The 16,471-nt window shown below is 35.7% G+C and overlaps 1 protein-coding gene across 1 annotated transcript in view; it reads left to right on the forward strand.

Moving 5' to 3' along the window:
- Positions 1 to 4,934: 4,934 nt before the first annotated feature.
- The window catches only part of lrp1bb (low density lipoprotein receptor-related protein 1Bb), a 316,016-nt gene continuing 304,479 nt past the window's right edge, over positions 4,935 to 16,471 (forward strand). Inside the window, exons 1-2 of the mRNA XM_066688514.1 lie at positions 4,935 to 4,998; positions 7,261 to 7,383. Coding sequence (XP_066544611.1) covers positions 4,935 to 4,998; positions 7,261 to 7,383 — 187 coding nt within the window. The remainder of the gene's footprint in view (positions 4,999 to 7,260; positions 7,384 to 16,471) is intronic.

Here is a 16,471-nt window from a genome sequence, read left to right on the forward strand (position 1 = left end):
TGTCGGTAAACCTGATTGTCCTGAGTTTTCCGTACAAATGTGCATGCGCATCATCACTTCACGAGTTAAAAATACTACATATATGATGCAAGTGCCTTTTGAAAGATAGTTGAAAAAACTGAATAAAGATCAGAAAGAATAAGTTTTGGGGGCACTGAATATGTATTACTTTTTGACTAACATATTAATAAGAATTGAATCGAATGAGCACAATTTTCCAACTGAGTTCTGTCCCAGTTTTAAAGTGAATGGAGATGCATCTTTGTTATAAATATACATACATGCATTCATACATACTGGTATGCACGAAATACAAACCACAGTACAGTGCTGAGAGTGAATAAATCATCTACTTAATCCCCTTATTTTCAGGTTAACAGTTTGCCGAAAGCTCACTAACTGCAGCAGCATTTCATAGAGTTGGATTCCTGCTCATGGAGTGGATCTCATCACTCCATAGGATGCATCTTCGCTGTGCTATACCATGCCACTGCAGCTTTCTGACCTTGCACATTCACCGGTGTGATCAATTGCTCATTGGTGGCCGCCCTGCTGGAAATCATTTATGCCTACAGTTGCATACATCTGTGGATGTCTGCTTTCAAGCCAGCGTTCAAGTGTCTGCAGTCTTACTGTCACAAAGACAATCTGGCCACTCGTCCGTGCTGAAATGCTGTCAGCTCAAAACATGTGCTGGCAGAGAATGTTGGTAACAAATAGAAACTATAGATCTTTATGCTTGTCACTGTAACCACAAAAGCCTCTCTGCATAGAGCTTGACCCCTGATAGTGACTTAAAGTGACATGGTGGTGAAGTGTGCATGACCCGCTCTGACAAAGGAATTAGCACAAGAAGGTCAACGTCTTGCTCAGATCTATTTATGACATCACTAAAAGAGTGAACATGTTAAAATGGCAATGGGGCAGACACATTTCAAAAAGAAAACACCAACATGGACAAAACATGGACCAAGATGGACAAAATAAGCTATAGAGTGGATCCCAACAGATTAAATAAGACCTAGAAGATGACCATAAAGGTGGGAAGATGAAATCATACACTTTGCAGGTGTGACATGGAAAAGAGAAGCTGTAGATCAAAGCAAGTGGGAATATCTTGAGGAGGCCTTTATCTAGCACTGGATCAGTATAAGAACATAAGAAAGCTTACAAATGAAAGGAAGCTCATTTGGTGTCTATTAATACCTTAGTGATCCAAGGATCACACCCAGTTTATTTTTTAATGTTTCCAAATTGTTGGGAAGTTTGTTCCAGATTGTAACAACTGTGTGAAGAAGTGTCTCCTGTTTTCTTGAATGCCTTTAAACCCAATTTCCATGTGTGTCCCCGGGTCTGTGTGTCCCTGCAGATCTGGAAAAGCTACTCTTATTTGAAGTGGTCAATGCCTTTCATGATTTTGAAGACTTCAATCAAGTCCCCATGTAGTCTCCTCTGTTCCAGGGTGAAAAGGTTCAGTTCCTCAGTCTCTCAGTAGGAAATTCCCTTCAAACCTGGAATAAGTCTGGTTGCTCTCCTCTGAACTGCCTGTAGAGCAGCGATATCTTTCTTGAAGTGTGGAGCCCAGAACTGTACACAGTATTCAAACTGAGGTCTAACTAGTGCATTTTACAGTCTTAACATTACTTCCCTTGTTTTAAATTCTACACATTTGACAATATACAATAGACAATATAGGCTGCTGCTGCTGCTGATATATATATATATATATATATATACACTCACCTAAAGGATTATTAGGAACACCATACTAATACTGTGTTTGACCCCCTTTCGCCTTCAGAACTGCCTTAATTCTACGTGGCATTGATTCAACAAGGTGCTGAAAGCATTCTTTAGAAACGTTGGCCCATATTGATAGGATAGCATCTTGCAGTTGATGGAGATTTGTGGGATGCACATCCAGGGCACGAAGCTCCTGTTCCACCACATCCCAAAGATGCTCTATTGGGTTGAGATCTGGTGACTGTGGGGGCCAGTTTAGTACAGTGAACTCATTGTCATGTTCAAGAAACCAATTTGAAATGATTCGACCTTTGTGACATGGTGCATTATCCTGCTGGAAGTAGCCATCAGAGGATGGGTACATGGTGGTCATAAAGGGATGGACATGGTCAGAAACAATGCTCAGGTAGGCCGTGGCATTTAAACGATGCCCAATTGGCACTAAGGGGCCTAAAGTGTGCCAAGAAAACATCCCCCACACCATTACACCACCACCACCAGCCTGCACAGTGGTAACAAGGCATGATGGATCCATGTTCTCATTCTGTTTACGCCAAATTCTGACTCTACCATCTGAATGTCTCAACAGAAATCGAGACTCATCAGACCAGGCAACATTTTTCCAGTCTTCAACTGTCCAATTTTGGTGAGCTTGTGCAAATTGTAGCCTCTTTTTCCTATTTGTAGTGGAGATGAGTGGTACCCGGTGGGGTCTTCTGCTGTTGTAGCCCATCCGCCTCAAGGTTGTACGTGTTGTGGCTTCACAAATGCTTTGCTGCATACCTCGGTTGTAACGAGTGGTTATTTCAGTCAAAGTTGCTCTTCTATCAGCTTGAATCAGTCGGCCCATTCTCCTCTGACCTCTAGCATCAACAAGGCATTTTCGCCCACAGGACTGCCGCATACTGGATGTTTTTCCCTTTTCACACCATTCTTTGTAAACCCTAGAAATGGTTGTGCGTGAAAATCCCAGTAACTGAGCAGATTGTGAAATACTCAGACCGGCCCGTCTGGCACCAACAACCATGCCACGCTCAAAATTGCTTAAATCACCTTTCTTTCCCATTCAGAAATTCAGTTTGGAGTTCAGGAGATTGTCTTGACCAGGACCACACCCCTAAATGCATTGAAGCAACTGCCATGTGATTGGTTGGTTAGATAATTGCATTAATGAGAAATTGAACAGGTGTTCCTAATAATCCTTTAGGTGAGTGTATATATATCATGTAGAAGGTAGTTATGCTGCTGAAAGTGCGAATGTTTGGATAAAGGTATCTACAAACAAATACATAATCCTCATGCTGTACATACATTTAGGTCCATAAATATTTGGACAGTGACACAATTGTCATAATTTTGTCTCTGTACACCACCACTGTGGATTTGAAAGGAAACAATCAAGATATTATTTAAGTGTAGACTTTCATCTTTAATTTGAGGGTAGTTACATCCAAAGTGGGTGAACGGTGTAGGAATTACACCCATGTTCATATCTGGTCCCCTCAATTTTAGGGGCTCAAAAGTATTTGGACAAAATGAATTAATTCATTTAATGAATTAAATTGTGAGTTTCAATACTTGGTTGCAAATCCTTTGCAGTCAATGACTGCCTGAAGTCTGGAACCCATAAACATCACCAGATGCTGGGTTTCTTCCCTGGTGATGCTCTGCCAGGCCTTCACTGCAGCCGTATTTAGTTCCTGCTTGGGCCGTTTTGCCTTCAGTTATTCCTTAGAAATCAAAACAAACTAATCAGAGAGATAGCAAAAACATTAAGTGTGGCCAAATCAACTATTTGGTACATTCTTAAAAAGAAAGAACGCACTGATGAGCTCAGGAACACCAAAAGACCCGGAAAACAACTGTGCAAAACCCCTTCACAACAGTTCATGAACACCCTCCAGGAGGTAGGCATATCTGTGTCAAAGTCAACAATCAAGAGAAGATTTCACCAGAGTAAATAAAGAGGGTTTACCACAAGATGTAAACAGAAAACAGGAAGACCAGGTTAGAGTTTGACAAAAAACATCTAAAGAACCCTGTACAGTTCTGGAACAACATCCTATGGACAGATGAGACAAAGATCAAAGTACCAGAATGATGGGAAGAGAAGAGTATGGAGAAGGGAAGGAACTGCTCATGATCTGATGCATACCACCTCATCTGTGAAGCATGCTATGGCATGGGCATGTATGACTGCCAAGGGAACTGGTTCCCTTGTATTTATTGATAATGTGACTGCTGACAAAAGCAGCAGGATGAATTCTGAAGTGTTTAGGGCTATAATATCTGCTCAGATTCATCCAAATGCTTCAAAACTCATTGGACGGCGCTTCACGGTGCAGATGGACAATGACCTGAAGCATACTGCGAAAGCAACCCAATACTTTTTTAAAGGGAAGAAGTGGAATGTTCTGCAATGGCCAAGTCAATCACTTGACCTGAATCCAACTGAGCATGCATTTCACTTGCAAAATGCCCCAAGAACAAGCAGGAACGAAAGCAGGAACTAAAGACAGCCGCAGTGCAGGCCTGGCAGAGCATCACCAGGGAAGAAACCCAGCATCTGGTGATGTCTATGGGTTCCAGACTTCAGGCAGTCATTGACTGCAAAGGATTTGCAATCAAGTATTGAAACTCACAATTTAATTCATGATTACCATACAACTTAAATTAAACGCCCCTGGTGTTTATTCCAAATAACCAAATAACATAAATTAAAAGACATCGGGGACTCATGCAGGGTAAGAAGAGCCTGGAAACATTGCTTCATTGTAGAAGTAGGTTAATAGGCCAGGCTTTTATTATTATTATTATTATTATTATTATTATTATTATTATTATTATTATTATTATTTCTTTTCTTTTTTTTTTTTTTTAATAATTTGCTTTCCAAAGATACAACATGCCGGTAATTCTGTTAGCAGTCTAAGATTCGATATACTTTGAACTCTCCCTAAATAAACATAAAGCACTTCAACAAAACTGTGTAAATACGCTTTAAACCAAACCATGCACATTATACTTTATTAATGCATTGTTTATATCAGAATTGACAGCAATACAAATATACAGCTATATATGAGTGTGTGCATTTTTCTAAATGAATATACGGTATATATATTTACTGAAAACGAGAAAGATGCTTAACCCGAACATTATTAGTGACCGGCTTTTGATTATGCATGATTATGCGAATCGACCTGGCGACTATTGGAGACCGGCTGCTACCCGGCGAGTATTGGAAGTTTTATGGTATGTTAGTTAGTCCAAATACTTTTGATCCAATAGAATTGTGGGGACCACATATAAGAATTGGGTGTAATTCCTACACCGTTCACCCAATTTGGATGTAACTACCCTCACATTAGCGATTGTTTCCTTTCAAATCCATTGTGGTGGTGTACAGAGCCAAAATTATGACAATTGTCTCACTGTCCAAATATTTAGGGAGCTAACTGTATATAGGTTTACCTCACTATGGTTATTGGAGTAGGGGAGCACTGAATTTTCAATGACTATACAATTGTGTTAGCAGTTTGAATTGGTCATGTATTGCACTTGGATTGCATTCTATTATATTATATTTTACTGCTTTGTTGCACCTTGCCTGCTACAGATGTACTATAATTTGGATGCAAAACAAATTGCTATGTACTCATTGTGAAAAAGCCTAAAGACTGCAGGTTCTATTGAATTCAGTGTAACAATTGCTATTTAATTGCTTTAACACAATCAAGGTTGTTGAAAACATGTTTATGTCTAGGCAAAAAGATAAAGGAGAACTTGATTCATTAATAAAGAATACAGGAATTACTGGGAATTAGAAATGGCTGTTTGACATTGCCAGACTCCTTCCTTGCTAGATTACAGTTAGCTTCAGGGTACAAAGCAATATTTTCTTGAATTATCCCAATGCTGTAGCTGTTGCAAACCCACCAGAAACAATAGTGGCAGAGAAGTAAACTGTGTTTGTGTCCCATGCTGCAGCTCTGGAATGAATAATTGCTTACAGTGCCTAAAACCCTCTTCAGGCTTGGTTAGGAAACCTGTTCAGTGCACATAACAGAACAGATGGACAGTGTCAAATCAGTTGTGAAGCATATGCCACTTTTTGAATGATTGTAAAACTGTTGTGACAGGCACTGTTGGGAAAGCTGTCACCCAGTACAGATGTGTGCTACACAAAGTGATTGGGAAGCTCTGTATGGAATGTAATGATCCAAAAGAAACTGGTCCACAATATTCATCATAGATACTGTAAATATACACACTAGGTAGTTGGATGTCTTGACATTTCTAGCATATGAATATCTTGCAATTTAGATCCTATTATGTTTATTATGTAATGCAATTTAAATTTAACCATGAACAATTCAATTAGCAATAATTTGTCACAGTTCAGTGAAAAGTGAAGAAACTTAAAGTGTTTTTGCAAACTATAGTAGGTAAATAAATATCAGATTCAACTATAATGTGCATGTGGGAGACTTGTCAGAAAATTTACATAAACTAATTTACATGTAACTTTCAGTGATCAGAAATGTTCTACATATTTGACCAAAACCATGGATTTCATGAAGCTGGAGATATTACTGAGCTAATTTTGATGCTCCTGTAATTTTATTTTATTATTTTGCTAGCAACAGTAGAATGCTCTTGAAGTTTTTGAATATAAAGGTACAGACTGTGCAGTCCATACGACTTTAAGAAGTTATTTAATGCAGGGAAATTTAGTAACTTTCTTACTGATTAACACTTTTAAGGTTGTTAATCACATTAAAACAATTATTTAAATATATACAATGTTATCTCTCTCTCTCTCTCTCTCTCTCTCTCTATATATATATATATATATATATATATATATACTTTTCTTAGCCATCATGTTGTGTGACTATTGTGCTAGATTTGTTTAATTCCCTTGATTGTAGTCTTTAATCTGAATTGACCTTGGAATAAATTGAGATCTCTTGGCTGTGGGTGCTTGGCTCAGCTCATTCCTGTATTCAATTGTAATTTTCTGCTTATGTCATTGAGGAGATATTTACACTTTCTTTTTTTTTTACATAACTTCATTCATATATTTAGTTTTTGTTGTTTTCACATTACATAAAAGTAGTCCTTAGCCATATTACTATGTCAACAAATGCCAGGATATCAACATTTTCAGAGCTGTCAGAATGCTGAAAATCATCATTGTTGACATTTCTACTACAGTAACAGTACCACTGCATTATTTTAATACATATCCACTGCTTGCATTACTCAGGTATTACAAAACAAATATGTTTCCTCTACAGTTTATGCAGCTTTATATCATTGCATTATTTGATTAACTAATCATTTCAAAAAGCATTTTACAGGAAAAAGTGATTCTATAGAATTGTTTTTAAATTAGCTTAGGTTGTTTAAGTTTACAAAGATACAAAATATTTTATAATTAGAAATATTTTGTGAACCACCTCATTGATCATAACATTTCTCCCCCCTCCCCCTTTTGCATGTCATTTCCAGAACACCTATTATGTGATGTGGGTGAATTTCTTTGCCACGATCAAGTGACTTGTATCTCTGAGAGCTGGCTTTGTGATGGAGAACCAGACTGTCCAGACAATTCAGATGAATCACTGGACAGATGTAAGTAAATATTTGTTATTTTTCTATCATTAATAGCAAATGAATGGTTAAACACATTCTTAAATCATAATGTTTGGAAATTTAACTTTTGCATTATTACTATGACTATGTCTATATATTTATACAATTTCAAGAAAACAATTACAGCCATGTGAATGGTTTTAAATTGCAAATAATTTACTGAAAAAATATCAATTAAAAAAAAATGAACATATGGCAATTCTGAAAAATAAGCTCTATTAAATCACTTAAATGTACTAGCCTAAATATAAAACATTGACCTACCCATGTTTTTAAATTTATAAATAGCTTAAAGTGGCCTCTGGCAATTAATATGTCAATGATAGAGTGCAAGTTTGTAATTTGTCCTAGGCCAAACAAAATCCCAGCTCCTATGGAGAATAACTGACTTTTTTTATTAACTGTTTACAGGTATATAATGTGTTTAGTGATGTGTTATTAGTCTATTTGTAGCATTTTCAAGTGAATAATGTAACTGTTCTACAAAGTGAACTACACTTGAGTACACTACAGCCAATTATACTGTCCTTCATTTCACATCCAAACACATTTTTCATGTTGTGCACCCCAGTAATACTTGATCTCATGTGCACATCAATTACGCACTTTTTTAATGACTTGAAAATACTAAATTGTGAAAAAAGTTTAATACAAACCAACATAAAAATGACATAAAGTGATAAAGTGGTACAATTTCTGTTAATATTGGAGATTCCAAGACACATTATTTTTCGGTCAAAGAGCACTAATGAAAAATAAACCAATACTGAACTGCTTTCAGAGTAAGCACTTTGTGGACAGTACATGAGTTTCAGAGGTATTTTTGCTACTTAACTTCATTTGGATGCATGTTATATTTTCTTGATATTTATGGGTAGATTATTTTTTGCATTTCAACACAAAAACGTATATATGTAATCATAAAAAAGTTGAATCGTATGTAAAACATTGTGATACATTCTGTATTTGCACATATTAAAGCCTTAAACATGATACGTTTGTTGAATTTAGAAGATGATGGTCAGATAATTAAGGTATCACAAAATGTCATGGATATCACATAATCGATTAGTACTCAGTTTATAGTTTCAAACATCAGCCATTTTTATATTACATTTTTACATTAACATCCAAAACTAGAACTAGTTTGGGTCTGTGAATACAGCTCTTCAGTTGAAAGGGAAAGAGCATGACATTTAGATGCTACTGTTTTGAAACCAATAAACCATCAATATCAATTTGTGTAAAAAGCATTCTTTGTTAAAATTACATATGGGTATATTTAAATTGTAATAATTCCAAATTGCATTCTTGTTTGAGTAGACAATTATGTGATTTTGTTAGAGATCATAATGGTCAAACAACCACAAAGAGATGTCTCCAAGAGCTTTGCATTATTCCAATATGATCTTTTCTGTCCAAATTTGATTTGGTCTGATTTGTCTTGTGGGTCTTTCTTTTGATTTTTAGGAATGTAGAGATCTCGAATTTGATGCCATAATCAATGATGTAAGACTGCCAAAAAGAAATACGTGTACCTAGAATTGCTTACTGAAGAATTGATCTTGCATAAACTAGTTGGTAAACACTTGGTTTAAATATAGAATTACATTATGGTGTGTTTGTAGATAGCTTGTCAAGGCTTAATGTCAGTTTGATAAAGGCAATTATATTCAGCCCATTGCATGTAGGAAGAGTATTCTGTATCTGGCAATGTAACTAATAGTTTTTCATAACAATGTGGCTTTTTGTCTCAGTTTGAATTGACATTAATGATTTCTACAGTATTTTTTGTAGTCCATGACTACAATTATCTATTTTAACAACAATTGTTTGGTCTGGATTGTTTAGAATCCATTCACATCGAGTAAATTATCTGCCTTGGGGGTAAATTGAATTTCTTGGTGTTCCATGCATGTAATCGATCAAAGCTCATTTGAACCAAAATGAGAGAAAATGTAAAAAGAAAAAAAGGCTGGTCATTTTCCTGTAAAAGCAGTTATCTTCACTCTTTATAATCGATAAATTAAGCCAAGAGTGGACAAAACTGAAAACCACAAACAGCATGTGACTCTCAAAAGTATGTCTACATATGTCAGTGGATTTATTGGATCATTTTATACTTGAGATCTTATTTGTTCCTCTAATGATTGCTGTGGAATAATGTGTTCCTGTTGAAAGGAACATCTTGATTGGTGTTGTGTATTATCATATAATTTGAAACATCTGCAGAGAATTTTAATAGCAACACTCTTCAATTCAAAAATTGCCAATGCAGGGCATACGGTGACCCAAGTTGCATTTTGTTGTGAGTGCAGTGTTCTCTTTTACCACCGTTATAGACAATGCAATGCTTATAGTGTTTCTAAACTCTGCTTTGTATTCTAGATATAGCTTCAAAGACCTATATATCAAATGCAATAAAGCTACCAGCAAATTTGTGAAATTACATTAAAAAAAACAGACAGAATGGTTAAATTGGCTTAAATATAACAAACACTGCAATTGAATTGATCCTATATAATGGCGTGCCTGATAATTGTGTATCTCGAAGCAAATTTCAACAATACACTAATCCACTTGAAATTCACTGTCACTATGGACTCACTTCTTTATCATTTGCATGGTATTTCATTATCATGCACATAAATCATGTGAGCTCCATTTTATGTATAATGCTTCCTTATAACACCAGAACATATTTTATATATGAATGTTAAGCAGCTCATTAATGTGGATTATCCATTGATAGAAAATGGAATTAAATCTCTTTTCCTTATCAAAAGAAAAGTAATAAAATGTAAATCTCATGTTTATTCTGCTGTCATTGTTTTCATGACAAGAATATATAATACAAAAATGGGGAGTGATTCAGTATCAGCGAAACAAAATGCCAAAATTTACATTCGCAGTTGTTTTTTCTTCTAAATATTGACAGCATTACATGTATAAATTCTGTAATTTGATAGATTCATCCTTTGATATAATTAAGTTTATACGTTTTAGAGACAACACAGAACATCTTAATGCATTTTATTGCATCGGCATGTCTCTGAAGGGTCAGAGTAAAATAATTCAGCACTTCATATCAATTCTGTTGATTAAACCCACAGTATGCTGGTTGCTACAACCCACATACACACAATGTAATATACATGAATTGTTAAAAATGTATTAGGAAATTAGGTATAATAAATTTCTGTGAGCAACCCCTTGTGGGTGCTGATTAACTGAACGATTCTTACAACCCAACCACCCAAAGAACAATAACATCAACAACACCAAACAAACAAACAAAACAAATATGCTTTAATATAGGAGAGGAAACTCTTTAATGTATATATCTGTTCTATTTAAATCTCTAATAGTAAATATCAGAATAATTATTTTACACAGCTGTACTTCAACTAGACAGATAGAGAGTTAACCCATTTATTTGTAAGTAAATACAAAACTATTCAAAGGCATCAAAACTAAGGGAGACGAGATGCTTGAGACTGTATGGGATTGGGATCTGATCAATTTGAAGAGGTTACCGTGTTATAAATTGTGTATCTCACAGGAGATGCTCACAGAAATACTGGAGTTGTCTGTGCTGATGGCAGGTACTTAAACTTCTGACAGCAACTTGTCAACTTAAGTCCTCTAGAGATGACATTTGTTTGTGTGTTTTTATGGGTTTCTTTTTATAACATAAATATATTTTCAACTGACAGAAATATTCTGTCTGTTATCTATTTTTCGCTCTTCAGCTTTAGCTCAGCTGCTAAAAATGGAATTATCAGTGTTTGTAAATGTGACATTTGCAGTATTTTAAATTCTTGAGTGTTTTGAGATGGCTGCAATTGCCAATACTCAATCTTTTTATATGATGAAGGGTTTCATGAATTGCCCAAGAAAACTATTTAAGGATGACATTGATATGTTAATGCATTTGTCAGAGATGTTATTCCAATTGCAATCAACAGAAAAAGCCATAGGGAAAGCAAAATCATTTTTAAAGCCTGCTGTTGATTGCAAGCAGCTTTGACAATAAGACCACTTATGACCATAGCATATCCCAAAGTAGCTGCATATTCAATATATCTTATACTGTGAATTGCTACTCTCTACATATATTATCTCTTGTTTTGTATTTCTCAACATAATCCAAAATCAAACAAAGTCCAGAGCCAAACTCTAATTCTCTCGTTTGGATGTTGGATTACAATCAAAGAGGTAAAAGATAATTCAGTATAAGTTTAACCATTTTAGTCTTTTTGAATTGCATGTGTTTATTTGAATGTCAATCCATGTGTATATATTTTTATAAAATTTATATGGGTCTGTAATTTTGCCATGAACATAGACATGCACTAAAGGTCATGCTTTCTTTGCAATGACAAAACATCCAGCCACCATTTAATGGTAAGGGTAGACTTCAGCAACTTGATATGCAACAGATTTAAAAAATGGTAAGAGTTCGTCAACATGATATGACATTAGTTTTATGACAAACCCGATAACATGACAGATCACTTTAATGCAGCATGTTTCTGAGCACACAAACTCAACTCCTCCCCTGGTGACAAGCACGTTTAGACCTGTGCAGATGACATCAACCATGTCTCATCATCCATGGGTATCATAACATGTTCTTAAATGGTTCCTGCTCAAGATAGGTAGTGTGGGAAAACAATATCAGCCTGTAGTGGTTACTAAAGATCAGTAGGAGATGGTGCCACTATGATTGGCAGAACTGATCTCCACAATTGTCAAGGTTGTGTCACAGCTATGTATTACTATTCAAGCATTGCATTGCGTGCTGTGCATGCCACCATGGTGGTGACTAAGCATTGGCTCACTCTACATGTGCACCACCGTCCACCTCCCGAGGAAGGATGTTCACACCTTGTTTTAATATGACACCAACAGATTATGTTTGTGACATATGTTGGCAGACTTTCCTAACAGCGTTGACTGAAGGGTTATGCAATCTCACAGGATATGATCCAGGAGGGCTTATCCTATGACATAATGGCAAGAAGGAATAGTTCATACATACATGTTGTGAATGTTTATACATGGCAGGTTTCTGTTAGACTTTATGGAATTAACATAAAAGTAATACAAGGCATAAGGAAAGAAATTAACCCTTTTTCTTTAGAACTGTACCTGATGTCTTTGTAGGTATCTTCTCACATGTCTGCAGAGAGGAGTAAGATTTGACTCTGTTGTTGAGTGAGACGGCAAAGACTATAAGCAGCTTACAGTTCCATCACATTTGCATTTCACCAATAAGATGCCTAACAATCTACCCCTTTGTATGCAGCTTTTAATTTTTTATCAGAAAGGATACCGAACTTGAATTTCTCAAAGCTTGTTTGCTTTTTATGAAATCTATCAATCAAATTAAGTGCCCACAAGAAACTTCCGTGCCTATGTTTTACATGCTCTGACAAAGCTTGAATCAAACCTTTTAAGAGGAAATTAGAACAAATAAATTGCCTAAAAATAGTATGTCATAAAATGAGGTTGGAATGGTTGTTCGCAGTCTGTCGTAGCATCAAAGTTAAAAATAACTGGCAGAATGATATACGGCACAGTAAAAATAGAAGTAAATCAATGCAACTGAATGGGAGCTTCTGTCCATGTATTTTGAAACTATTCCTGAATAAAAAAATAAATAAAAATCTTTTCTGAAAAATATTGAAAATGTTGTTATAAAGGTAACTTAAAAAACATTTTCTTAAAGAGAGCAAATTAAATTAGGCATTCTGCAATTTAGATGATATTCTGTGTTTGATGTGAAGCTAAGCTAAGGCTCTAATATATTTTATTTAAATATAGTAACAAACTTGTTTGTATATTTTAAATTAGAATTGCATGAGTTTATTGTGCAAATCATAACAAAAAAACAACAACCAAACAAACACAAAAATCCCTTTACATTTGTAATCATTGTCTAACTATAGATTTGATATGTTGAAATATGTTACATTTCAGATTTCTTCAGGAAACAAATTCAATTAAATTAGTGGTCTACCTCCTCCAGGCAGAATATATACTTGTACAGTGTAAAAAAAAAAAAAGTAATTTAAGAGGTGGAACATCTTTCCTCATGTGCACTGGATCATACTCATGAGGAAACAGTTATGCTGAAATGGTAATGTAACCTCTTTAAGACTTGGCAGGTCACTGCAGTAAAATCATTTTGAAAACATAAAAACAATACAGTAAAGAGATAAACTTTAGGAATCATCATCCATAAATAATTTGTGATAATACATATTTATTTATTTTTTCAAGCATGAAAAGATGAAGAACACAATGCCAGAATTGTATGTTTGTTTTATTGATAGGTTTATTTGTGAGGAGGGGTCAAATATGGTTTTAGTTAGTTTAAAAATCACTTTTTTTGTCATTCTATTACTGCTTTTATTAACCAGTATATTTTAGCTACTATATATATATATATATATATATATATATATATATATATATATATAATTTACAATTGCAATATGATTACAATCTGTTTCTTGCCCATAACTGTAAGGGTATTTTCTTTTATACACACAATGCACAATGCTATGAAAAGCATCACTAGGTTCTGTTTTAAGATAGATATGTAATCACCTCTGTCATGAGTCCCAAGAGATATGTTACCTTCCAGAGGACAACTGTTTGATCATGGGGCTTATTTTCCCTTCTGCCAAAGCCCCCCTGGAGACAAGTAGGGTGAAAGAGGTTATCAAGGGCTGGGTAATGGCCCAGTTTTATGGAAAATGAAAAGCTAGCAGACTCTTGTAGCACCTCAGGAAAGACGTGTACTAGTCTCCTACCGAGTCGGTATTTCCAAAACTCAGTCCTCAGGACAAATGTGTCTTTTGTTGTTCAGAACTTTTGTTCCACCTGCATTCTGTGATCCTCTGACTTCCGTTTGTGTGTTAATTTTGTAACAACTGTAAAGGATTGAAATGGTAGACACAAATGCTAAGTTGAAATAAAACCCAACAGATGTGTTTAGTGAAATAATTGATAATGCTTTCCAGTATCTTCCTCTGCTGGCCACAACAACACAACACATCACTTTATGTAGCCTCAGAGCAAAGTCAAAACTTTGACCTACCAATGGGCAGGGCCAGACAGAATCTGCGGCTGCGGATTTTTAACAAAAAATTGAAAATTTGCAAAATGTAAGTATTACTTACTGTAACTTACTTACCAAGTAATAGCATATCATGCAACACATGCGCTGTAAAATCGTCTCTCATCTGCATTCTAACCAGTGCACTCTGGAGCAGCGAGTAATCTGACACCTGCTTGGTCAGCTGAGTTCCAGGGCTTTCAGAAGGTCTTGGGATGGGCTAGATATTCGTAGACTTATGGTCCATGATTGGGTAAAAAATATAAGATCTCTAGGCTGATGACAGATACATAGTAACGTCTTTTCCTTTGGTCAGTACTATGCCTATGTTCTGCAGTTGCGCAAACGCCAGCAAAGATGTAATGTAAACAAACCACACATGGTTCTTTTCAGCAGAATCTCAACTGCACAGCTAAAAATGCACGTCTCTATCACAAATCGTTTTCCCGTAAATTAATAATTTATAATTGATTAATATTTATCTAACAACAACTTCGTTCAATACATTTTAGTCTAAGCAAAAATACCTTCCTATTAGAAGACATGTGGAAACAATAACAGCAGCAATAAAAGAAGACCTGTCAACTCTCACGCATCTCTTGTCAGACTCTCATATTATTATTGTTTCCCGATATTATCAGAACCTTTTAATGTCAAAATTTCTAATTAACTATAAATGTTGTGACTATTTGTTTCTGAAGGAATATTTTGCAACTACAGCTGCAACTGACCGACCAATATGTTATTTTTCAAATTTATTCAAATTAACTTTCATTCAATTGCTTAATAGTTTAGCAATGTGAGCTGCAATGAAAATGCCCTAACATTAGCGTCCTTGTGGCAATGTTTTCCGGTTTTAACAGCAAAATACAAAATGTGTTCATCATTATTTCAAAAATATTTTCGGAGTTTCTAGACTATTTTAAGTCGTAAAGTGGGATTTATATGTTGAAATTTAGCGCATGGCTTCGGTTGACAGGGTGACTATATTAATGATTGCACTAAGCGGGGCAGCTGGTCTCTGAGCCCTCCCGAGCTCAACAGCGCCCCACATTTTTCCAATGTAAATCTGTGGTGAAAAATGGAAATGCAGCGCGCTCTAATAGAGAGCCATATGGGCAGATATGGGACTGCCCCGCGTGTTTTTACATTACATGAACGTAGTTCTGGACAATGCTATATCATTCCGTGTCAGCAAAGGGTATATGAGTCTGTGTCAAAGATGGCGAGTGGCACCGTGTATCCCGTGTGCAATAGCGTTGAGTTTCTGTTACAGAACTTGTTTGAGAGATTGTCAGTTAGCGAGAAAATGGCCATCAAACAACTTGGCCCCGACAAGCCAGACATAAAAATCGTACAACAAACAAAGGACAATAGTAGGTTGTTCAATAGGACATTTTCCAGGTCATGGTATGACAAAAAGTCTTGGCTGTCTGGTTGTGCTAAACGGAATAAAGTTTTCTGTTTCCCATGTTTGCTTTTCCGTTCTTTAACAGGGGGACAGGGGGATGTGTGGAGTAGCGTAGGTGTTTGTGATTTAAAGCACTTCTCTGAAAAGGCTAAAAAACACGAATCTAGCAAAGCTCATCTTAGCTGTGCAATGAAACTTGCCATGCTTGGACAAGCTAATATAGCAGCGCAGACTTAATTTGTCAATCAATCGAAGGTTAATCATATAGCCTACGATACAATCCAGAATCTGCCCCACCTAAATTTATGATCAGGAGCTGCTACTAATCAGGTCATAAACATTTTTAGAAACCTAAAATAGCCTTCATTTATAAATATAAGATGACCATGATAGGAACAAAACTACAGTAAAACATGCTCATTCACAAGGGTTCTTAAAGCATAAGCAGTAAAATATGATGATATACCCCCACATATGTTGCTAGAGCTTTTTAGTAAGATACCTGTAAAAAGCTGTAACACATGGTG

This window comes from Amia ocellicauda, chromosome 16, assembly GCF_036373705.1.
Source record: "Amia ocellicauda isolate fAmiCal2 chromosome 16, fAmiCal2.hap1, whole genome shotgun sequence".
NCBI lineage: Eukaryota > Metazoa > Chordata > Actinopteri > Amiiformes > Amiidae > Amia > Amia ocellicauda.